General features: G+C 33.7%; 1 protein-coding gene across 1 annotated transcript in view; it reads right to left on the reverse strand.

Moving 5' to 3' along the window:
• The window catches only part of CEP126 (centrosomal protein 126), a 149,109-nt gene that overhangs the window by 39,960 nt on the left and 82,531 nt on the right, over positions 1 to 26,618 (reverse strand). The window contains 4 exon segments of the mRNA XM_059070246.2: positions 1,103 to 1,312; positions 2,895 to 2,970; positions 6,415 to 6,527; positions 20,830 to 22,990. Coding sequence (XP_058926229.1) covers positions 1,103 to 1,312; positions 2,895 to 2,970; positions 6,415 to 6,527; positions 20,830 to 22,990 — 2,560 coding nt within the window.

Genomic DNA, 26,618 nt, shown 5'->3' on the forward strand with positions numbered 1-26,618 from the left:
ATAGTACTTTTAAATTACATTTATTGTTTTATACAATGTTCAAATTTACCTTTTCAGACTGTCCATTCTGAGATTACTTTTGGTTTGCTGAAGTACATTCTTTAGAATTTCCTTTAGTAAGAGACTGCTGTTGACAAAACCTCTTTAAGAGTTACATCCTACACAGACATACATACAGAGAGGTGAAAAAAGCTTGCATGTCTTCTCCCCTCATCTGCTTAATACCGAAACTTAAGTTATGTAAGGTTTTTTTTTTTTTTTTTTTTTTTACCCCTCTCTCTGTAGACGTAGCTCTTTGGGAGGCCCAACTTTAGGGTGGGAGGATCTTCTACAAGACTACTCAGCTTAAGTAGGCCATGGATTTTGTCTTCTGTTCCCATTTTTCTGTGAGGCCATGAAAAGCAAAGCTCAATTTCACTCTGTGGGTTAAATGTTCTCAAGAGAAAAGCTAGCAGCAGCACTCTCCTTATCATTCTAGGTTCTTATTTATATTTACATCCTGGTCTTAAGAATTTCTTATATTCTTTTTTTTTTTTGCGGTACGTGGGCCTCTCGCCGCTGTGGCCTCTCCCGTCGAGGAGCACAGGCTCCGGACGCGCAGGCTCAGCGGCCACGGCTCACGGGCCCAGCCGCTCCGCGGCACGCGGGATCCTCCCGGACCGGGGCACGAACCCGCGTCCCCTGCATCGGCAGGCGGACTCCCAACCACTGCGCCACCAGGGAAGCCCAGAATTTCTTATATTCTTACCAGCTCATTGCTATATTTAAGATTTTTAAAGTACCTAATCCTGAATTTATGGGTTTCTGATGGATGGTCAGTACAGATAGCCTGTCACACTGCTGAAATGAAGTCTATTCATACATTCCCAAAAGATTGTTAAGCCTGCCAATGAAACTGGCATCAGCATAAATGAAATGAGTACAGTATACCTGAAATAGTATGGCATATTCAAATAAATTTTTGTTATATACTTGATTCAAGTAGGTGATAATCTGGATACATTTTGTATTTTTATTTTCAATTTTTAAATTAAATTTTAAATTAAAATTGTCTAAGTATAAAATTCAACATTTCTTACAAAAGGTGTTCTTCTATACTTACAGCGTAACCTTTCATTGAGATGATTAAGGGACTGTAGGATCTTTTGTTCTTCAGCTGATAGTGCACAGATGTTAAATTGCTGGGTTTTATTTAAAGTCAGATTTGATTTCTGTAGCTGCTTGCTATTCATGACAGTTAGAATTTCATCCTCAGGAACTGAAGCTTTCACTAGGTTTTCAGCCATCAAAAATTCAGAAGTACTGCCTGAAACTATAGAAACTTTACATTAACAATTCTTTGTTCCCTTTTTGTCTCTGGTATTAGCCCTTATACATACTTAACTGACATATGTCTGTATGTATTCATTTCACAAACAGAAACCTAGTAAATCTTTTGTTACTTTGCATTTTATAGCTACCATTTTCCCATCTCTAATTTAAAAAAATACTCAAAATGATGGCAGTGAGGTAATAATTTCTAGAGTGTTACCTGAGCTAAGGAAAAAAAATACATTATGTATATGTAGATTATTTCTGTTCTGCTTTTGTTATTCATTGGTAGTTCAAGGAGAAGGTGAAGCAGATTGTCTTTATAATAGCAATTATGATGAGTTATAAATAAGAGTAAGATAAAAGGAACTTATGGAAATTTTAGAAAATTAGATGATCAGCTGAACAGAGTTGAAAGCCTAGAAACTGACCAAATTCAATGAAAGAACATATGCTCAAAGAAGTATCAAAGACTTGAGAGAAGGGAAAGATGACTCAATAAATTAGTTTGTTGTTTATAAAATAATCAATTTGGAGCATCACTTCACATCATCTATTTAAACAAATTCCAAAGACATTAAAGAATTAAATTTAATGAAATCAAACCATTAAAATAATATAGAGGAAAAGAAACATTTCTAATTTTCTGCATTTGGAAATTTCTTTGAGTAATGGACAAATCACTAAGAAAAGACTAAAAACGTTAATTTAAGGTCAGACTTCCCTAATAGATTTTAAATTCTGGAGGCCAAGACTTTTGTATGTTTTGTTAATTATTGTATATCCAAAATATTTAGTTGCAGGCAGGAAATTGGCTCTCAATAATTATTGAATGAAAAAATGTAAAGTAAGACTTCTATATGTAAAAATAAAACATAAGTGGAATAAAATGCACAAAGTAAGGTGGTAAAAACATTTGTAACTAACATAAGGATCAGAATCCTTGATATTTAGAGTTCACAGAAATGATTAAGAAAATACTAAAACTTCAATATTTACAGGGAAAAAGAATATGAAGAAATAATTCACCAAAATAAATGTACATAAACAATTAAGCCTATTATTAATAAAAGATGTACAAATAAAACTAATAATATATCATTTCTTTGTCTGTCTTATAAGTAAACAATAGAAGTGATTCTACCTCAAGTTGGCATACATCTGAGAAGAATTTTGAATGATAATACTTTTCAGGAAAATGCCATAGGAATATGTATAAAAACCTCTAACAATGTTTATTTCCTTTGATCCAGTACTCATTTAACACAGAGTTTCATTCAACAAATATTAATTGGGTGCCAATTAATGCCAAGTATTGTAATTTTAATTCTGGGAATCTAAATATGGAAATAATTGAAAAGTCTGAAAAAACGATGTAGATATATGTTCAGTACATTACTATTTAGAATAAATAAAAACATTGGCAACAATCTAAATGTGCAGGGTGAGGAGAACTCAGGTCGCCAAATGGTCATTTAACAGTCATGTAATATGTAAGTACTTGGGAAAATATGTATAAGAACCACAAAAAAAGAAATCATTGGGAACAAAGCTAAGAGGAAAATGTATAAACTAAAACATACCTTCTTCAATATTAGAAGTAGCCCTTGTGGTTTGTTTTGGCTCACTTGAACTTAGCTGGACACTTTGTCCAAAATTCTATAAAAATAGAATATTGAATCAGAATATAATTCCATATTTAAAATTTTTTTAACATCTTTATTTGAGTATAACTGTTTTACAATAGTGTGTTAGTTTCTCCCTTACAACAAAGTGAATCAGTTATACATATACATATGTTCCCATATCTCTTCCCTCTTGTGTCACCCTCCCTCCCACCCTCCCTACCCCACCCCTCTAGGTGGTCAGAAAGCACAGAGGTGAACTCCCTGTGCTATGCTGCAGCTTCCCACTAGCTATCTAATTTACATTTGGTAGTGTGTATATGTCTCTGCCACTCTCTCACATCATCACAGCTTACCCTTCCCCCTCCCCATATCCTCAAGTCCATGCTCTAGTAGGTCTGTGTTAAAATTAATGATATATTGACAACAGATTTTTACTTGCTGTTTATATTTTCAGCTATCACTGTTCATATAATATATATTTTCTTTCTTTTAGAGCATAAATCAAGAATTACGGGAATAAGACCTTTCTATGATGCCTAAAGATTAGAAAAATATTTTATGTAGATTTTGGTAAATTTTCAGATTGCAATATTGTCTTGGACATTTGAAAGAAGGAAGTAAGTTGGGTGGCAATCAGAAGTGTTAACTAAAGGAAAGGTAAAAAATTACCTTAAGGCTGGTTTATCCTTGTAAGGGTAAGTCACAATTATCGATAGTAGCCAAAAGCCTCTGATTATGGCTAATGCCAAGGACAGGTAAGTGTCTTAGATGACAAAACTTAAAATAGAAATGGCTGCCTCGATGTTGCACAGTACTGGGAAATGAAAAATATCAGAGCACTGGCAATTAGCACTCCCATTCAATACTCTGAGTGATACCAACTCTCCTTCCTTGGCTATGGTCTACTTTGATTCTTTACCCCCATTCTGTTCCACTCTTAAGAACTGACTGTTTCTCTTAGATAAAATTGCCTGGCTATGACTATACCTAGCTTTTGTTCAGTCTAATTTGAAGAGTAACTGATGCAGGTTTCTTCAACAGCCCTGCTCTGATAGCTCTCATAGCCTTGCCTAAACTCCATTATAGACTTGAGACAACCTGGACTGAGACCCTGGCACAAAGTGGCAATTGTGCTTTATCTGTCTTTCACTGACCTCTTTTAGATTCTCTCCACATAGAAGTAGTGGCTGGGAAAAAATCCATTGTGATAAAATATATTTCCTAATACAAGGTGACAAGGCTGGTGCTATAGTAACTGAATGCTTGTTTAAGCTCTTGAGTAAAAACAAAATCAAACCCAACCTAAAACCAAATATCAAAACAAAACAACAAGGGTGAAAAAAAATAAACTTCAAAACTTTGTTTTGATTCAGGAACACTGACCTACTTTAAAGCTAACAAGACTTTGGTAAATGTATAAGTGGTGTGTGAGTGGAAGATGTGTATTATGTGAAAGTGGAAGTGAAGCTTCTGGAAAGAATAGAAATGGACTCTAAAGACAGCAAGATAGAATGCAAAGGAGTAAGACACAGAAGAACAGAACAAGACACAGAAAAATAAAGATGAATTTAGAAAGGGCACTAATAATGGCATTTAAAATTTAATTTGTTCAATTTTTGTTATAACTACACATTACTTTTAAATTTAACATACATTAATAAAAATAAAGAAAAAATAAAGATAAAATTTGTTCACTTTATAGATTTTGAGATGTTTGATGTGGACAACATGGAAATTAAAAAGGAAGGACTTAAGCATTATTCTATTTGTAATCCGGAAGTTATGTTTGTAATTAAGCTTGTTATTAAACAGTAAAAATATATTGGTAATAAGACAACTATATTTTCATAAATAAAAAAACTAAATGACTTGTTTTGCTGATAAAATTAAACCATTGTTGATAATTCTTCATATTAATAATCATCTATATAAAAATCAATAGTTTCTACAGTATACAAATAATAGGACCCTCAACCTTTGACGTGGAGTATACATTCTTCATAAAATACTCTGTTTCCAGTTCTATTAAAAATCAGAAGTGGTATTTAAGGTAGAAACTTCAAGTGAAATGTTATTCACTCATCCATCTAGATTTTTTAATATTTGTAAATTTTATTTATTTATTTATGTATTGCTGCATTGGGTCTTCATTGTTGCATGCAGGCTTTCTCTAGTTGCATCGAGCCAGGGCTTCTCTTCATTGTGGTGAGTGGGCTTCTCATTGCAGTGGCTTCTCTTGTTGCACAGCATGGGATCTAGGTGTGCAGGCTTCAGTAGTTGCAGCACGCAGCCTCAGTAGTTGTGGCTCACAGGCTCTAGAGCGCAGGCTCAGTAGTTGTGGCACACGGGCTGAGTTGCTCTGCGGCATGTGCGATCTTCCCAGACCAGGTCTCGAACCCGTGTCCCCTGCATTGGCAGGCGGATTCTTTTTTTTTTTTTTTTTTTGTGGTATGCGGGCCTCTCACTGTTGTGGCCTCTCCCGTTGAGGAGCACAGGCTCCGGATGCACAGGCTCAGCAGCCATGGCTCACGGGCCCAGCCGCTCCGTAGCATATGGGATCTTCCCGGACCGGGGCACGAACCCGTGTCCCCTGCATTGGCAGGCGGATTCTCAACCACTGCGCCACCAGGGAAGCCCCGGCAGGCGGATTCTTAACCACTGCACCACCAGGGAAGTCCACAAGTTTTTTAATATTTTAAATTCAACCCTTGGATCATGCTAGACCTCTAGAAAATGTCATATTTAGGTCACATTTACTTAGCTCTCACAGAATTACATCCACTAATTTTAAAATCAACATTATTATGCTTTTGAACTTTATTGAAGATCTCTATTTCAAACAGCACATGAAACTCCTTATTTATTTGTTGTTGACTGTTAATAGGGATATATCTATTATGAACTTCAAGGTCCCCTATAGAGGATTCTCAACGGAAAATGTCTTTTAATACAGTATACCTCATACGAAATCATTATTGATATCCCCTGACAACTATGCAAAACCTTATTTTCCTTCTTGCCATGTCTTCCAGGAAGCTTAGATACCAATAGGATATTTAAACACATGGAACTATATTAGTCTTCATGATAAGCATACTTGCTTCCTGTTTCCATGGCTCTAATTTATTTTTCTTTTTTATCCATTTTTAAATGTATATTTAAATAACTTTGTTGTGAATAACCTCAGTTTTTTCCCAGAGTTGAGTATAAATAATAACAAGTAAAATAATGTGATTTCTTAAAGCTAGTTTAAAATATTCATTAGTAACTGATCATTTAGGCTAACTAGAATATAGCATATTAGTACAGTGCAGTAAGCCCCTAGCATAGAGTCTGGGCTCCTTCACAATGGCTTTGGCTATATCATTTATGTTGTGGTGCACAGTTTATAGGAAAAGCACAGTCCTGTAGGAATATTCTGTTTTCCAAGCAATTTTTCACTATTGAATAAAGATTTTTACTAACACTTACTTACATTCATCTGCTCACTGTACTTCTGTTCTACAGATCCAGGGTTTTGCCTTTTTTGCTCTAAAAGACTTCTGTGCTTATTTTCAACAATTTGTTTTCTTCTTGTAACAGTAGAATCTTAAACAAATGCCAGGACAATGTCAAAATTTACACAAGTTGAGTAGACAGTATATACCCACTGTAAACTTCCAAGTTACCTTCAAACATCACAGAAAAACCCCGTTTCTTTCATTCAGTTGGCAAACTTCTATTGAGCTTCTCTTTTATGTACTGTGCATGGCACAGTTACAATAAAGAATTGAACAAAATCTCTGTTTTTGAGGGGTTTATAGTTTAGAGCAGTGACCTCTAAAGGTGGTGGTAGAGCACCAGAATAAAGCACTGCTGCACAGGAAGAACATATTAAAATTCCAGTTTAAATTTATAATCTAAAAATTAGAAATTTAAACTTTACCATGGTAATATATGATTGACACTGGCACCTTTGTCAGTTTGCAGGGTAGATGGTCATATATTGCATACAGTAAACAAAGTTATCTTGGAGGAACAATAGAGGTTCTAAGTGTATGAGGTTGCCAGTGTTATCATTCATTAGTGTTCTTTTGTGTCCTTCAATGCACTAAATTTTATGTGTACCCTGGATTTATGGATATCTTGTAGTATCTGAATGACTCCTCACAAAATGGAAAAGAGACTAAAAATGACTTTTGTAGGGCTTCCATTGTATGTGCAATGTTTTATTATTTAAGGTGAGTGGTGGGTACATGGATACTTATATTATTTCCTATGCTTTCTCTATGACTAATAAAAATCATAGTCATGCAAAATCATAAATATAATACTAATAATGCAAGCACAGGTAAATAAGAAAAAGACAGAGCTGACACACATCTTATTCTCATTACAAACTTTTTGCCACACAATAACAATGACAGTATAGTTATATTGTAACAAAGAATCACAAATTTAAAAATTAAAAAAAAATAACAATAAACCTCACCCTAAATGCATATTGTTCCTTGAGATATTATCTAAGGATGGTATACAGAACAAAGTCATCATAACTGATAAGACATTTGAAATGAAGCATTCAGAAAATTACTTATACATGAGATTTTTTTGTACATTAATACATAAAATTATTTTTATAATTATCTTAAAATGTATGATTTATAAAATACAAAATTTAAAAATTATTTTAAAAGTTTGTACTTCATCTTTACCTCATTAAAAAAAATTTCTATTTCTGGCTAAGGTCCTTAAAGTATGTATTAGTACAGTAATACTGTACTAATGTATGGCATATACATTATATATATGTCATACATATATGTGTATATATACATATATGAACATATATGGCATATATATATGATATTTGCTTTCAATAGTTTATTGTACCACTTTTAATGGTGGTACAATAAAAACTCTTGGAGTCCAGTGGTCCAGAAGAATGGATGTAAATTTAAATGGATTATTACAGTAAAGTGAATAAATTCTATGTGGAGCCATAAACAGAATTAAGCAAAAGCACAGAGGCTAGAGTGTATGTGTAAGAACGAAGAAAGGCTTCACACTGAACCAGGAAGAAATAGAAAATATGAACAAGTCAATCACAAGCACTGAAATTGAAACTCTGATTAAAAATCTTCCAACAAACAAAAGCCCAGGAGCAGATGGTTTCACAGGCAAATTCTATCAAGCATTTAGAGAAGAGTTAACACCTATCCTTCTCAAAGTCTTCCAAAATATAGCAGGGGGAGGAACACTCCCAAACTCATTCTATGAGGCCACCATCACCCTGATACCAAAACCAGACAAAGATGTCACAAAGAAAGAAAACTATAGGCCAATATCACTGATGAACATAGATGCAAAAATCCTCAACAAAATACTAGCAAACAGAATCTAACAGCACATTAAGAGGATCATAAATCACAATCAAGTGGGGTTTATCCCAGGAATGCAAAGATTCTTCAATATATGCAAATCAATCAATGTGATACACCATATTAACAAACTGAAGGAGAAAAACCATATGATCATCTTAATCGAGGGAGAGAAAGCTTTTGACAAAATTCAACACCAATTTATGATAAAAACCCTGAAGAAAGTAGGCATGGAGGGAACTTTCCTCAACATAATAAAGGCCATATATGACAAACCCACAGACAACATTGTCCTCAATGGTGAAAAACTGAAACCATTTCCACTAAGATCAGGAACAAGACAAGGTTGCCCATTCTCACCACTATTATTCAACATAGTTTTGGAAGTTCTAGCCACAGAAATCAGCAAAGAAAAAGAAATAAAAGGAATCCAAATTGGAAAAGAAGTAAAGCTGTCACTGTTTGCAGATGACATGATACTATATAGAGAGAATCCTAAAGATGCTACCAGAAAACTACTAGAGTTAATCAATGAATTTGGTAAAGTAGCAGTATATAAAACTAATGCACAGAAATCTCTGGCATTCCTATACACTAATGATGAAAAATCTGAAAGTGAAATTAAGAAAACACTCCCATTTACCATTGCAACAAAAAGAATAAAATATCTAGGAATAAACCTATCTAAGTACTCAAAAGACCTGTATGCAGAAAATTATGACACTGATGAAAGAAGTTAAAGATGATACAAATAGATGGAGAGATATACCATGTTCTTGGATTGGAAGAATCAACATTGTGAAAATGACTCTACTACCCTAAGCAATCTATATATTCAATGCAATCCCTATCAAACTACCAATGACATTTTTCACAGAACTAGAATAAAAAATTTCACAATTTGTATGGAAACACAGAAGACCCCGAATAGCCAAAACAATCTTGAGAACAAAAAATGGAGCTGGAGGAATCAGTCTCCCTGACTACAGACTATACTACAAAGCTACAGTAATCAAGACAGTATGGTACTGGCACAAAAACAGAAATATAGATCAATGGAACAGGATAGAAAGCCCAGAGATAAACCCCCACACACATGATCACCTTATCTTTGATAAAGGAGGCAAGAATATACAGTGGAGAAAAGACAACCTCTTCAATAAGTGGTGCTGGGCAACTGGACAGGTACATGTATAAGAATGAAATTAGAACACTTCCTAACACCATACACAAAAATAAACTCAAAATGGATTAAAGACCTAATGTAAGGCCAGACACTATCAAACCCTTAGAGGAAAACATAGGCAGAACACTCTATGACATAAATCACAGCTAGATCCTATTTGACCCACCTCCTAGAGAAATGGAAATAAAAACGAAAATAAACAAATGGGACCTAATGAAGCTTCAAAGTTTTTGCACAGCAAAGGAAACCATAAACAAGACCAAAAGACAACCCTCAGCATGGGAGAAAATATTTGCAAATGAAGCAACTGAGAAAGGATTAATCTCCACATTTACAATCAGCTCAATTTCAAAACAACAAACAACCCAATCCAAAAATGGGCAGAAGACCTAAATAGACATTTCTCCAAAGAAGATATGCAGATTGCTAACAAACACATGAAAGAATGCTCAACATAATTAATCATTAGAGAAATGCAAATCAAAACTACAATGAGATATCATCTCACACTGGTCAGAATGACCATCATCAAAAAAATCTACAAACAATAAATGCTGGAGAGGGTGTGGAGAAAAGGGAATCTTCTTGCACTATTGGTGGGAATGTAAATTTGTAGAGCCACTATGGAGAACAGTATGGAGGTTTCTTAAAAAACTACAAATAGAACTACCATATGACCCAGCAATCTCACTACTGGGCATATACCCTGAGAATAACATAATTCAAAAAGAGTCATGTACCAAAATATTCATTGCAGCTGTATTTACAATAGCCAGGACATGGAAGCAACCTAAGTGTCCATCATTGGATGAATGGATAAAGAAAATGTGGCACATATATACAATGGAATATTACTCAGCCATAAAAGGAAACGAAATGGAGTTATTTGTAGTGAGGTGGATGGACATAGAGTCTGTCATACAGAGTGAAGTAAGTCAGTAAGAGAAAAACAAATGCCGTATGCTAACACATATATATGAAATCTAAGAAAATAAAAAGGTCATGAAGAACCTATGGGCAAGACGGGAATAAAGACACAAACCTACTAGAGAATGAACTTGAGGATATGGGGAGAGGGAAGGGTAAGCTGTGACAAAGTGAGAGAGTGGCATGGACATATATACACTACCAAACGTAAAATAGATATAGCTAGTGGGAAGCAGCCGCATAGCACAGGGAGATCAGCTCGGTGCTTTGTGACCATCTAGAGGGGTAGGATAGGGAGGGTGGGAGAGAGGGAGATTCAAGAGGGAAGAGATATGCAAACATATGTATATGAATAACTGATTCACTTTGTTATAAAGCAGAAACTAACACACCATTGTAAAGAAATTATATTCCAATAAAGATGTTAGAAAAAAAAAAGAAAGGCTTCACAGAGGTTATGTTTAAGCTTGGTCTTAAAGAAGTAATAGGTCCCAAATAAAAGGATCTTTGAGTGAAAAGGAACACTATGTTCTAAAGCACAAAGTAACAGTGACACATAGTTTAAGATTCTTGGGGCTGAAAGGTGGAAAATTCAATTAGTCTGGGACATAGAATATGAATATGCACGTAAGCACACAAATGTCTTGGGAATTACATGGGAGTGTGTATATGTGCTTTTGTGATATGAGTTCAGGTAGGAAGAAAAATACAAATATTTTTAGCCCTGAAATTAAGTACTGAAGAAACATGAGTACTGTATCTAATTTATGTTATCATAGCTAATATATATGTATATTTTCTCTACATAACTATACATATATAGCTATACACTATGAGTAAATATTTATACCTATATAACAACAAAAACACAAAAGCTTTCAACTTTCAAGAAAGTTGGCTAGTAACTGAACACCTGACCTTTTATTTTTTTAATTTATTCTTTTTTTCTTTTTTTTTTTTTCACCTGACCTTTTAGAGTAAGAAATAATAACATAATTCTAGCTAATGTGTTGAGCACTTGTAATTGCCCAGGCATTGTTCTAAACTATAGGCATTATTATCATCACTATATTTACAGATAAAGAAATTAAGGCACAGGAGACGGTTAGTAACTTGCCCAAGGCCACAGAGCCAGTAAAGAGTAAAGCTGGGATTTAGCTCCAAACAGTCTTTAAAATCTAAAATTCTAGCTCTTACCCTCTATGTTAGTAACTTTCATTCTGATTTGACTGTGTCTCATAGAAAGATATTTTGCATTGTGAATTAGGATGTATACATAGTTTTGTGAAACATACTTACTCTTATAATATATAATGCCCTCTGGTAGTTTCTATTCTAGAAGATTCTACAATTATATTTCATTAAAAAATCCTGGTCACTACTCATTAAGTCAATTTTATAATCTGCTAATGAAGCATGACCAGTAGTTTAAAACGTACTGTATTATGTTTATTCTCACCTATATGGGAATGCTAAATATGTTAAATGATAGATATGCTAAATGTTATAGTTTATAATGAGATCATTTGGGCAGTATAAAGTTTTTATACTGTTTTGTATGCTTGGAATTGTCTTCCCCTAAACCTTATAAAGCCTCTATCTTTCTATTTTTGAACAACTTAAAAAATATCTTAAATAAATGAAAATTAACTTGGTCACATGACTGCTGTATCAATTTTCCCCTTCCTTTAGCCTTGTTCATAAATCTTCTGCAGGCAAGATCTACCAATACTTTTGTACTTTCTTTATTTGTAGCGTAATTGTATTTGATTGTTCTTTGTGTAGATGTTCAGTTTTGTGGATTATAGACTGATCCCAGGAACAGATACAGGTTTATGCTTAAAACTGTTCCATTCACATACATGCACTTAAATACTATTTACTAATTAATATAATAGCTGACAACCTTGGTAGTTTTGCAAAAATAATATAGCTTGTAATGGCATCTCTGGCCAAATGTCTAGTCTCAATGAAAATTCTAAATATGATAGTTTTACTACCAAAACTCTAAATAATGCTACTTATCTTTCGTAAAGTATTACATATTTTAAAATTTGCAATATTCTTATTTATAAACGAGGGAAAATTCTGGAGACATTCACGGAATTATAGCTTCAGAAGACATCTTAGATATTAACTAGTTCAACTTCTTACTCATAGATCTAAATCACTCAGAGGTGAACTTGAATGCTTAGTGATGGGGAGCCACTACCCCATGTGGTGCCCTCCTCAGTTGTTGGTTTTAGCTCAAACCCTTATGCTGAGCTGAAAACATCCTTGCACTTTTTACCACTTCATTTATTTCTGTTTTCTCCTTCTTTTACATAACAAACCTTCAAACATTTGTACAGAGCTATTATGTCTCGTAGTCTTGAGCTCCTTTAACTGGTCATCAGACCGAACCCCTCCTTCCAGAGTCATGGCTCACCCCAATTTTTTTTATATTCAGCCCTTAAAATATATAGCCTAAAATAATGTAGAGTATAGCAGCACTTCCAAAGATCTGGTTATTATAGCCTAAAATTATATTGTTTTTAACAGCTATAGTAAACTTTTTTTTTGGTTTAGTTTTGTGTGAATTTTTTCTTTTTTAAAAGAACAGTTGTCAAGATGGATATCTTTCTTCTTCTGTAAAATTGTACCTATTTGATACAAGCAAAATAAATAAAAAAAAAGAACCACATTAAAATGTGTGAGTTTTACTCATCAAGAAGAAAGAAACTACAAATCAAAAACTGGCAGAAAATATATGCAACACATATAACTGATGCAGAATCCTAGAGTATACAAGGAACTTTTATCAATAAGGGAAACACCTTCCTGCTCCAGAATCCAAGAGCAGACATTTCACAAAAGATGAAATGTAAATAGTGCATAAACATATGAAAAATGCTCAGTTCATTAGTAACCAGGGCAATGCAAATCGTTATAATTAGACACCATTTCTCACCCATAGGATTGAAAACATTAAAAAGTCTGATTATCAGAGTTTTGGTGAGCAGGTAGTAAAGGGGACTTTCATATATTGCTCTGGAAAATAATTTGGCATTACCTATTGAAATACACTTAACCTACTTAAAAATACACATATGCTATGACTCAACAACATGTTTATCAGTAGATGTGCAAAACTGTTCCCAGAAGCATTATTCATAAAAGCAAGAAACTGAAAGCAACCCAATGTCCAGTAATAGAAGAATGAAAAATTTTTGTACAATACAGCAATTTTAATGAAATGTAATATAAAAATGAATACAAATGAAGTACAGCTAAACTAATGAATAATGGATCCAAAAAAATCTATTGAAAATAGCAAACCATAGATGTATATAGATGAAATGGCTCCATTTATATGAGTTACAAAACTAGGCAAAACTAAACAATATATTGTTTGAGATACATTTACACATGGTAAAATTATAAAGAAAAACATAGAATAATTAACACAATTCTATGTAGTGTCATTTTGTAAGATAGGAAGGGGATGTAATTAAGGAGAGGCCTGTGAGATTTCAACAATACTAGTGATATTCTAGTTCTGAAACTGGGCATTGGGCACAGGGTTCTTTTATTATTAGTCTTTAACTTGTTCTTGTACATTATGTATATTATTTGTATGTAAGATATATTTCTCAATTGAGAAACTTTAAAAAGTATATTGCGTGCATATACATGACTATAGTTATTGCTGCTAAACCAAACTTTATTAGTTTTGGTTTATCATTTCAGTTAGTAAAATGATTTTAAATCTTCATGCCATTCTTCATTTTATTAATGACTTCCTTTGTTACTCTGTACTTTCCACAAACTGTATAGATGAATGTACGATTTTAAAAAATGTATATCACTGAAAAATCTAGTTATTTAGCATTTTTAAAATTAAATTAATTTATATTCTCCATCTTTATTGAAATATTGACAATATAACACATTTTGTTTACAAGTTATACAATGTGATTAGTAGATACACATATATATTCAAAATAATCACCACAATAAGGTTATCTCCATCTTCACACAGAGTTTTTTTTTTTAAAACAAACATAATAACTAAGTAATTAAGAGAACATATGCTAGAGAAAGAATGCCTGCATCTTAATCCTGGCTTTGCCATTTATACTAGTTATGTGACTTACACAAGTTATTAGCGCTCTCACTGCTTAAGTTTCCTCATTTATAAAATGGGGGTAGTATTATTTACTCACAGAGTTATTGAGAGAAGTAAATTTGTTTCCATATGTAAAGTGCTCAGTATAGTGATTGGCACACAGTAGATGCTATCTAATTTTTACCTAAAATAATTTGCTTCAGTGTCTCTGATTACATTTCTGATTCCATGAAAACTAGATTTATTCTAAGGTAAGAACATTGGAGCTGCAATACAAAATACTGGCTTTGCTTTGAACTACCTGTGTCATCTTGAGCTATATAATCTCACTGTTATGTGTGTCAATTTCCTCATCCATAAAATATGGGAATTAAGCTCAATTGCATCTTTGATCTTTTCTAGCAATCAAATTTTTGATTCCTTGAAGGTATTTTTAATACTTCATAGAAAAGAAAAAAAATACATTCTTTCTGAAATCAGTTTTCGAAGTATTTTATATGCCAACATCATTTGGCTTTTTAAAAAAGTGAAGTATAACTACCTATAGAAACATGCGCAAATTATAAGTATACAGATTATGTAGACACATCCAGATTGCATAGACACCCACTGAAAAAGCTTTCCTTATAACCTGTTTCCATATACCCCCATCCATAGTTGTACCTATTCTTCAACCTGATAGAAATGGAATATAATATGCATTTTAATGACTGGCTTCTTTTGCACAATATCATGGTGTGAGATTCATCCATGTTACTGTTTCTTAGCAGTGGCCGATTCATTTTTTATTATGGTATTTCTCTGAATGAATAAATTTCACTTTATACATTGTAGTGTTGAAGAACATTTGAGATAATTCTAGATTATAGTTATAAAACTGCTAAAGTTTTAGAACTTTAGAAAGTTCTTGTACATGTCTTCTGTTTTACATATAAATGAATTTCTGACAAACACACACACACACACACACACACACACACACACACACACATCTCTTGGTCTGGAATTGCCAGGTCAAAGGATATGCATATATTCAAATTTAGTAGACGTTGAGTTTCCAGGTGTTACACATCTTTGTTAATACTTAGTATTGTATTTTAAAATTTTTAGCCATTCTGATAATGTGTGTGTGGTTGTATTTAATTGTTTTAATGTGAATTTTTCTAAGGACTGAAGCTGAGATCTTTCCATGTTTATTGACCATTTGGCTATCCTCCTTTATGAAAAGCTAATTCAAATATTTTGCCTTTAAAATAAATTGGTGTGATGGTCTTTTTGATGTGTCATCTGTCTACAGTCCCCAGTTATTCAGTCAAACACTAAAGTGTGCTGTGAAGGTATTTTGTAGATGTTATTAAAGTCTATAATCAGTTTGCTTTAAGTAAAGGGGATTACCCTAGATAATTTTGTGTACCTGAGTAAATCAATTCAAAGGCCTCAAAAGCAAGCTTTCTTGAGAGAATACAAAATTCTGCCCATGAATGGCAACTTTCTTCTATTCCTATGAGTTCCTGCCTTTCCTCCTGGCCTGCCCTAAAAATTTCAGACTTGCCTAGATACCCCCTTCCTCCCACTCCACACACATTTATGTAAGCTAACCTATTGGACTAAATCTTAATATATCTTACTGATTCTGTTTCTCTGGTTCAAACCTGACTGATATAATTGGGTTGTCTTTTTCTTACTGATTGTAGGAATTCTTTATAGATTCTGGATATGAGCTCTTTGTTGGTATTAGGCATTATAACTATCTTCTTTCACTCTATAGTTTGCTTTTTTAATATCTTAATGGTGTTTTGGATGAAAAAGTCTCAATCTTCTCCTTAATGGTTAGTGGTTTTTATGTCTGTGTAAAAAATCCCTGCTCATCCCAAAGTCATAGGCATATTCCCTATGTTATCTTTTAGAAGCACTTCTTTTTTACTTTCCATATTCATATATACAGTTCACTTGGACTTGATTTTTGTGTATGGTGTGAGGTAAGGGTCATTTTACTAATTCCATATAATCATTCAATTGACTCAGCACCATTTAATGAAAAGACAAATATTTTCTCTCTGCTATGCAGTACCACCTTTTCCAAATATCAAGCATTCAAATATGTGGGTCTGTTTCTAGACTCCATTCTATTCCATTGGTGTAAATATCCTGGTGCAGAAAGCATATTGTAGTCAGAGAGAAGGATGTAAATTAAATTACTGATTTTAGAAATAAATTATTGATGTTGACCTGGTCCAGAGTATGACAAAGGGAATGGGTACTTGCAGAATGGTAGAGAAATTCATTAGAGGTGAGAAAGGATTGAGAGAGATCAGGGTGTTGGATTGTTCATTCACATCAATGCTAAATCACCAGTATATTGGCAAAGACTTTTCCAATAAAGAAAGACTGTGAACCAGATGCCAAAGTCCTCTTTCAGGGGAAAAATTACTTGAGAGATAAGGAGTTGGCATAGTTGAATGGCTTGGGTCTCATGGGAATAGAGTTTTTACTTAGAGTTTTGCTAGAGAGTTCAGGATATGCTAATGGAGAGCAAGATGCCCTCCACAACTGTTAACTCTGGATACACTGAGTGTGAGAATAAAAGTGACCTGGCAAATAGGAGAGTAGAAAAAAAAATGAATAGAGCCTCACTGAACTATAATCCAGTATTAGCAAAGGGTTCACTTGAAATGTTTAATATTTAAATAGTTTTGAAAAAAAAAAGCTTGAATGACTGAACATACAAAGATGTTCAGTAATGTAATACTAAACAAATGTAATCCTGTTAGTATTAGATTTTCCAAGTATAATTACAGTATTAAGAAGTATAGACATATACAACAAAACAGAGTGGTACTGGCACAAAAACAGACACATAGAACAATGGAACAGAATAGAGAGCCCAGAAATAAACCCATGCACTTATGGTCTATTAGCCTACTTCAAAGGAAGCAAGAATGTACAATGGAGAAAAAACAGTCTCTTCCATAAGTGGTGCTGGGAAAACTGGACTGCTACATGTAAAAGAATGAAATTAGAACATTCTCTAACACCCTATACAAAAATAAAATCAAAATGGATTAAAGACCTAAATGTAAGACTGAAAATCAAAATGGATTAAAGACCTAAATGTAAGATTGAAAATCAAAATGGATTAAAGACCTAAATGTAAGACTGGAAACTCCTAGAAGAAAATATAGGCATAACACTCTGACAGAAATCATTGCAATATTTTTTTTGGCTTTGTCTCCTAAAGCAAAGGAAATAAGAGCAAAAATAAACAAATGGAATCTAATTAAACTTAAAAGCTTTTGCACAGAAAAGGAAACCATCAACAAAATGGAAAGACAACCTCGTGAATGGGAGAAAATACTTGTAAATGATATGACCAATAAGGGGTTAATATCTAAAATATATAAATAGCTCATACAGCTCAACAGCAAAAAACCAAAAAACCCAATAAAAACAAACAAACAAAAAAAAACAAGCAGAAGACCCGCACAGATATTTTTCCAAAGAAGACATATGGATGGCCAACAGGCATGTGAAAAGATGCTCAACATCACTTTAGAATTGGTAGAGAAATGCACATCAAAACCACAATGAAGTATCACCTCACACCTGTCAGAATGGCTATCACCAAAAAGTCTACAAAACAAATGTTGGAGAGGATGTGGAGAAAAGGGAACCCTCATACACTGTTGGTGGGAATGTAAATTAGTGCAGTCACTATGGAAAACAGCATGAAGTTTCCTCAAAAAACTAAAAATAGAACTACTTTCACTCCTTGATATATATCTGATGAAAGTGAGGACACTAACTTGAAAAGCTACTTGCACCCCAATGTTCATAGCAGCATTATTTACAATAGCCAGGATATGGAAGTAATGCATAATGTAATATTACTCAGCCACAAAAAAGAATGAGATTCTGTCATTTGCAATAACATGGATGGACCTAGAGAGTATTATACTTAGTGAAATAAGCCAGACAAAGTCAAATCCTCTATGTTATCATTTATATGCGGAATCTAAAAAATAAAACAAATGAATCTATATAACAAAACAGACTCACAGATGTAGAGAACAAACTAGTGGTTACTAGTGGGAAGAGGGAATGGGGAAGAGGCAAGACAGGGGTATGGAATTAAGAGATACAAACTACTATGTATAAAATAGATAAGCAACAAGGATATATTATACAGCACAGGAAAATACAGCCATCATTTTCAATAACTTTAAATAAAGTATAATCTATAAAAATATTGAATCACTATGATGTACACCTGAAACTAATATATTGTAAATCAACTATACTTCAATAAAAGCAAAACAATGAACAAAAAAGTATAGACATATATAACAATTACAATATTTCTATCTCTTTAAAAACATGGTAAAAAAAAAAAATTAAAAAAAAAAAAAAAAAAAAACATGGTAAAAAATGTTAAAATACATTACATTTTCCAGTGTTCCTCATTCAAAGACCCCCAAGAACTACTACCTACTTTGATTAAATGTTAGAAAAATATTGGTGTTTTAGATTTTATATATATATATTTTTTTTATTTCTTTTATCAGAGAAGGAGATCATAATTTTCATATGTTACCCTTTTATGCTTGAGCTATTGGGAAACTATATTTCCTAATATTTTTCCTGATCAGTTCAGACTCCAATATATGTCTACTTAATAATTATATTTATTACATAGTTTTAGTAGAAAAACTATGGGACTTGGAGCCATAGATATTTGAATGAAAGTACCATTTTTGCTATTTCCTAGCTCTTGACCTTGGGCAATTCTATGTCCTTCTTTGCAAAATGGGGCTTTAAAAAATACTTATTTGGGGCTTCCCTGGTGGCGCAGTGGTTGAGAATCCGCCTGCCGATACAGGGGATACGGGTTCGTGCCCCGGTCGGGAAGATCCCACATGCCGCGGAGCGGCTGGGCCCGTGAGCCGTGGCCGCTGAGCCTGTGCGTCCGGAGCCTGCACTCCACAACGGGAGAGGCCACAACGGTGAGAGGCCCGTGTACCACCAAAAAAAAAAAAAAAAAAAAAAAAAAACAACTTATTTCTCAGGGTTGCTGTGAGGTTTAAATGAGACAATAATTGTACAGCACTTAGCACTATAACTGGCACAGAGGAATTCAGAAAAGGCAACCATCATAATTTATTTACCATAGTTTCCTTTAAAATATCAAATCTACATGATGCTTTCATTTTCTGGAAGGAGTGTGAAAACTGAAGTTACATTGTGAAGTGGCTGGATAAAAAGAAAATGAAACCTTTAGTGAGAGAAATAATAGTTAAAAATCTAGGTTTAGATTAAGGTCTTTGCATTTAGCTTCCCATCTGCTAATCTGGCTTGTGTCCATTCAATTCAAGAAAAGAGTGGGTGCCTACTAAGTGCCAGGCACTGTTAAAACCTGGGGATAAGGTGAAGAATTACAAAAATAGTCCCTTGTCCTTAAAATCTCATGGTCTAATTGAAGATGGCTTTAAATAGTTTAAATTTAAACTAACTCCCTCATTATATCCTCTTTATATTTATTCATACCTTTGGGAGAAGAAAAGAGTTGCTTTTCTGATGTTTCCCAAGTCTTATCTATTTCTGAATAGGCAATTGATTTCTACTGGTAGGAAAATTTATGGGCCTATAGTCCATTCCCTTAGAGGAAAGTAGCTTCATGAGGAATCAACCAGCTACTAAGGGCAAAGGCATAATATAGAGAATTAATTTTCAAAAATGTTTAAAGGAATGCTATGATTTTTTTCTCCATATGAAACCCTACAAACATAACAGATAAAAGTAAAGTTGCCACTCTTTTGGAAAGAGAATGAGAGGTGTAGGCACACCTATTATTAACTTATAACAATTAAATTTAACAAACATTTTAAAGAAAAGTATTATAATCACATTTATTCACCTATTTAGAATAATTTAAATAACATTTTTCACTGTGCTTACTTTGACAGAAATTTTGACTGTAATATTGGGGTAATAACAGAATGATATGGAACAAGAATAAAACTGCATTCTTTGTCTCCCCTCTTTTAAACTAACAAGAAAAGTCATGGAAAAAAATGGATGTTGGCAAAAGTTTCTAGTTTTAGTTGAGCAAAGGTTGGGTCATTTGCTTAAAAGCAATAGCTACTAGATAGAGAAGGTACAATATTAAGGGTGATAAGTTATTTCTATAAAGCTGCTATTATTTAATATTAATATCTTATAAGGTGCACATTGCCATATATCAATAAGAGAAAGTTCACATGAATTTAAAAACTTATACTTTTTATCTATAAAAATATATAAATTTATTCTTACCAGTGGCCTTTTCATTTTGACCCAGAATATTATGCTGTATTTTCCACAAGGGAACAAATTCTTCTTTAGTAGTTTTAAGAGTCACAGAGGAATGACTTTCTTCATATGTTGGACATCTTTGGGTGTAATATAATGTCCCATCTTGCTGGGCAACCATTTGATTGCCATTTGAATGATTTATTTTTGCTAAAGTTTGGCACTCAGAAGAACAATATGGTAGAGATGGCATCGCAGTGACTAAGTCAGGACAAACATGTGAGAGTGGAAGACTACTTTCTTGATTCCACTGATTTAACTTGTGTTCTGTTGGAAGCACATGCTTTGAATTAACATTGTCACATGTACTGATGTTTTGAGAATTTTCAGGCATTACAGATTGATACTGAGATACTTGTATATTTTCACAATTTCTAATATTTAATTGAGATTTAGGAGGAGGATGAGGTACAATTAATTTACCCTGAGCTTGTAAAAGTGTGTTGGCTTTTCTCGCAGACTGTGGTTGAATAACAGTGCCTTTTCTGTTCGTATATATAAAGGCTGATTGGACTTTAGCAGATCTTGTTCTTCTAATTACTTTTGCTCCAACCTTTTGTGGATTAGTTTTCTGAGTTTTAGAGACACCACTATTTACAGGGGATTTACTTTCCTCTTCTTTTGAGTCTGGCCAGGCTTGTTTAGCAATGTTATAACCTGAAGGTATAAAACAGTTCAAAGGCACATGGCCTATTCCAGATCCTCCTAAAGCAGTGATATTTTCAGAGATAAAGTCATCCTTGGGCTTTTTCTTATCAGCAGAATTCACAGAAGAAGCAGGAATAATACTAGTTATTTTGCTGGCAGCAACACTTTTAGTTTGAATGTGGAATGGTTGAGACCACTGTTGAGTTATTCCTACTCTATTTTTCAGTGAATGATTATCTTCAACATTTTTTTTTGTATCTTCAGTTTCATCAAACCATCTCAGTTTTTTAAGAGTCTTTGGAATTTCTGCACTTTTCCCTTTTTCTTTTGTTAATTCAATACTGTCTCTGATGTCTGCTGCTTTTTGATTTGCTAACTTAAAGCCTTGGTTTGTAACTAGTGCCTTAAAATAATCATGTTTGTATTTAGATTCTTTCTTTAAAATACTTTTAAGAAACCTCACACCATTTCTCTCATGAATATTGCATTTCATTTTCTTGTGCTGACCAATTAAGTCACAATTAGAAATTATACTATACAATGGTGTTGATGCATCAGGTATTTTCTGTTTTTTATCTTCTGAGTCAGAGTTGTAAGGTATACAGCCAGCTTGAAAATTATCTGAAAATAAAGACAACTTTTCCTCATTACAGTTAAAATATCTTATCTTTTCATCTTTAATGTCTTTCATTTCCCCTAACTTATCAGAACACTGCACTGGGTCAATTTCTTTTATATGTATACTGTTTTTTGGTAAAGGCCTAGCTGATTGTGTATTCGATGGCAAAACTAAAGGTGTTGCCACAGGTACAAATGAAGTGGGAACTGAAGTAGTTCTATTTTCTTGAGTCAATTTAGAATATTTCTCTTGGTCTGAAATTGTTGCCATTTCCTGGGTTGGAGAATCTGGAGTGGCCTGGGCTTTGCTGAATTTAAATGTTGGACTCTCAGTAACTAATGGTCTCTCCCTTTTGAATGCTCCAGAAGTGGTGTCAGTTGTCCTCATGGCACTAGTTTCAGAGGTCTTTTTGCTTTTTTTATCTTTTACAAATATGGGTGGACTATATACAAAGGCTACTGAATTGTTAGCAGTACTTGTGGCTCTTTCCACAGTTCTACTCAGAGCAGATGAATTTTGTTCTTCACTATTAAGACATTTATGTGAAGGTAGAATGTTAGGTTTACTTAAAATATCTGAGAAAGGTGTGACAGTCTGAGTGTTTGGATCATCTAAATTTATAAGCCAATTATTTATATGTTGAGTTTTAGAGAATGACAGCTTATCTTCATCAAAGCAGCTTAGATTAGTTGATTGCAGATTTGTGGATTTGAGGGAAAAAGAATTCTGCTGCTGGATTGATGTGGAAGGCTCCTTATTAAGTGTTAAATATATTTCTTCACGTTCCCCAGCCTCAAGACTGTCTGTAATTGAGAGGGTTTCAGAATTTGTTATCTGATTAACTTCATCACAAAATTTCTGAAAGAAAAAAAAGAACATTGTTTTATAGCTTAGAAAATTTTAAGTGCCAAAATTATTGATTCAACACACCATTGTTACTGAGCCCAATTCTATTTGGCATATAAAATAGAGTAGTACGATTACAAACCATATAGATATATAAATAATCTATATCCCTGGAGCAGTCCTCAGAGTGAAAAAGAAGGAGCCAACAAAGACTTACAATAAAGTGTGTTTGCCTTAATTTCTTCACCTTAAAGTATTGATAATTACTCAATTATCCTAGCCATAGTTATAGCTTAAAAAATAATTTTGCTATTGCTATTCCATTCAGAGAATAGTTTCCTGAAGATTTCATAACGGCATGTGAAATTCTGAAAAATAGTTATTTAAAAATGGTATTTTTTTTGTGAAACCTTTACTGGACTTGAACGAGTCTCCTAAAAGCCCTATGACTCTAATATGAGCTTCCCATTGGTAAGGCTACATCTTTTTATAAAAGTTAATCTCATGGTCTGTATAATAGAGTTCTCAACTCTGGCTGCATATTAGAACCACATAAGAAGCTTTGTGAAAACATGCCAGGTCCTGCTGATTGAATACTTGGATGGGGTCCAGGTACTGGTGGTATTATTATTATTTTTAAATTCCCCAGGTAACTCTAATGTCAATTTAGGATTGATTTTAATGACTCATTTTTGAGATTTAGCACAGTAATAATTTCTATGAATTCCTTACATATTCTCATCACTACTTCAATGAAATTTCATGGAAATTATCAGTTTTTATTTATTTATTTATTTATTTTTTTTTTTTTTTGTGGTACGTGGGCCTCTCACTGTTGTGGCCTCTCCCGTTGCGCGGAGCACAGGCTCCGGACGTGCAGGCCCAGCGGCCATGGCTCACGGGCCCAGCATGGCTCACGGGCCCAGCCACTCCGCAGCATGTGGGATCCTCCCGGACCGGGGCACGAACCCGTGTACCCTGCATAGGCAGGCGGATTCTCAACCACTGCGCCACCAGGGAAGCCCGGAAATTATCAGTTTTTAATAAAATTTCACGATCACTTCAAAGTATAGTCAATGTTTAAAACTATTTCTAATTTCTCACATATAACATATGTTAAGAATGCATTAATTTGTATCACATATGTAGAAATAAATTCAAGAACACTTTAAATTGTTAATCTAGTCAAGAAGTTAAATGGACTAAAAGAAAATTAGTTTCCTTAAAATTTTACACAAATTTTAGAAAATTTAAATATTTTGGTATTAAACAAAAATTTATTATTTTTCTAGCCCCCCAAATAAACTGAGAAACCAATAAAATCAGTTACAGATAAAATATTTTAGTTTGTATAGTTCATGCTTATTGATATACTATTGTGAAATGTTTTGAAAATGATTCATAAGAGTTTGCTACTACTAGCATTTACTCCCTGCCTGTCACATCCTTCAGTACTGTGATATCTTTTTAAAGAGATGGTTACTCAACCTAACTAGAACAAATCAAAGCACAGCTTCTTCAGTGCCTGTTTTTGGAATTGAGTTATATTAATTGATAATGAGGCTCCTAAAATCTCTATGACTCTAATATGAATTTCTTTGAGATTGAATCTAATGAGATATAGAAATCTGTGTTAGAAGGTCCTTCTAGCTGTAAGTTCATGGCATTAAGATTTCTCTTTGCATAGGTCTGTGAAAACTTCATTTCCCAAAGCACCTCAGAAGAAATTCAGCAACTTCTGATTTCACTAAATTATACTATTTTTTCCCTCAGAATTTTTCTTACACTAAAAAATGAAACATTATGATCAGCTTCAAGTTTTGCTTGTAAGTTACTGATATAAACTATACTAGACTTAACATACCTTGTGTTTTAGTTTTTAAATCAACTTTATTGAGATATACTTATCTACAATAAATGCACTCATTTAAAATGTATAGTTCGATAGGTTTTGACAAATTATTTACCCATAACCATTATACTGAAATATTTTAGAACCTTTCCATCTGTTGAAGTTTCCCTCATGCTTCTTTGTAGTCAATACTTACCCATTAATAACCACTAATCTGTTTTCCATCATTATAGATCTGAGTTTTCATCTGTTATCATTTTCATTCTGCCTGAAAAATTTCTGGGAGCATTTCTTATTGTGCAGATACTGGTGTAATATAGTGGCGTTCAGCTGATGTTTGTTTGAAAATGCCTATTTTGCCTTCATTTTAGAAGGACATTTTAGTTAGATATAGATTATAAGTTGGTCGTATTTTTTCTTTCTCAGAACTTTAAAAATATTGTTTCACTGTCTTCTGGCTTGAAATTAGTATGGTCCATCTTATCTTTGTTCACCTGCATGTAATACATCTTTTTCCCCCTCTAGCTTAATCTAATTTTCATGTGCTTTTGTGAGGGGGGTGTATGCACATGCACATGGGTGCACACTTATCCTTCTTGGAGCTTGTTGAGCTTCTTTGATTTGTGGATTTATAGTTTCATCAAGTTTGAAACATTTTCAGCCACTGTTTTCTTTAAAGATTCCCTCTCCCCTTTGTGAGATTTAAATTAAATGTAAGTTAGATTTAGATATTGTCCCTCAGGTCACTAACTTTTTTTTCTTTTTTTTTTTGCAGTATGTGGGCTCTCACTGTTGTGGTCTCTCCTGTTGCGGAGCACAGGCTCCAGATGCGCACACGCAGGCCCAGGAGCCATGGCTCACGGGCCTAGCTGCTCCGCGGCATGTGGGATCCTCCCGGACTGGGGCATGAACCCATGTCCCCTGCATTGGCAGGCAGACTCTCAACCATTGTGCCACCAGGGAAGCCCACTAACATTTTGTTATATATTTTTTCCATCTTTTTTCTCCCAATGCTTCAGTTTGGATGATTTCGGTCCACTGATCTTTTTGTCTGTAATGCCTGCTCTGTTAAGTCCATCCAGTGTAATTTTAATCTCAGATAATATGTTTTCAGATCTAGAAGTTCTATTTGGTTCTTCCAAAAATTTCATTTTCATTATGTTCATTTTTCTTTAATTCCTTGAAAATATTTAAAAAGTTATTTTAAATATTTGTCTGATAATTCTGTTATCTCTGTCATTTATGTGTCTGATTATATTGGCTAATTTTTCTCCTGGTTATTGGCCATAGAGGTTTCTGCTTTTTCACATGTCTAGTAAGTTCTGATTGAGTGTTGGACATTGTGAACATTATGCTGTATGTCTAGATCTCAATCTTCTTTAAGAAAGAGTTGGGGTTTTTTTTGACAGGTAGTTGGAATACCTGTGGAATTTTTTTAGGCTTGTCCAGAGGACATGTACAGGTAAAAAGTTTATGTGATCATAGGGCTTACCTCATTTGTTTCCCTTTTTTTTCATGATCATATCTTATACTACCTGTTCTATACTGTCTAAAAATAATTGTTTCATATTATTTATTCAGAATTATAGTTGTTTATGGCAGGAAGGCACTTCATCATAGCCAGAAGAAGTCTCCTGCTTTGCTTTTCTAGTCTTGCCACAATTGCTCAGTTATTGGATAAATTAGGCCAAGGTTAAGAATTTAACCTTGATATCAGCCTACTAAGAATCTCATAACTGTGTGTAATTACTCATAAAAAATAAAGTGCATGAACATTTCAGGAAATTT

Source organism: Kogia breviceps, chromosome 7 (genome assembly GCF_026419965.1).
Source record: "Kogia breviceps isolate mKogBre1 chromosome 7, mKogBre1 haplotype 1, whole genome shotgun sequence".
Classification (NCBI taxonomy): Eukaryota; Metazoa; Chordata; class Mammalia; order Artiodactyla; family Physeteridae; genus Kogia; species Kogia breviceps.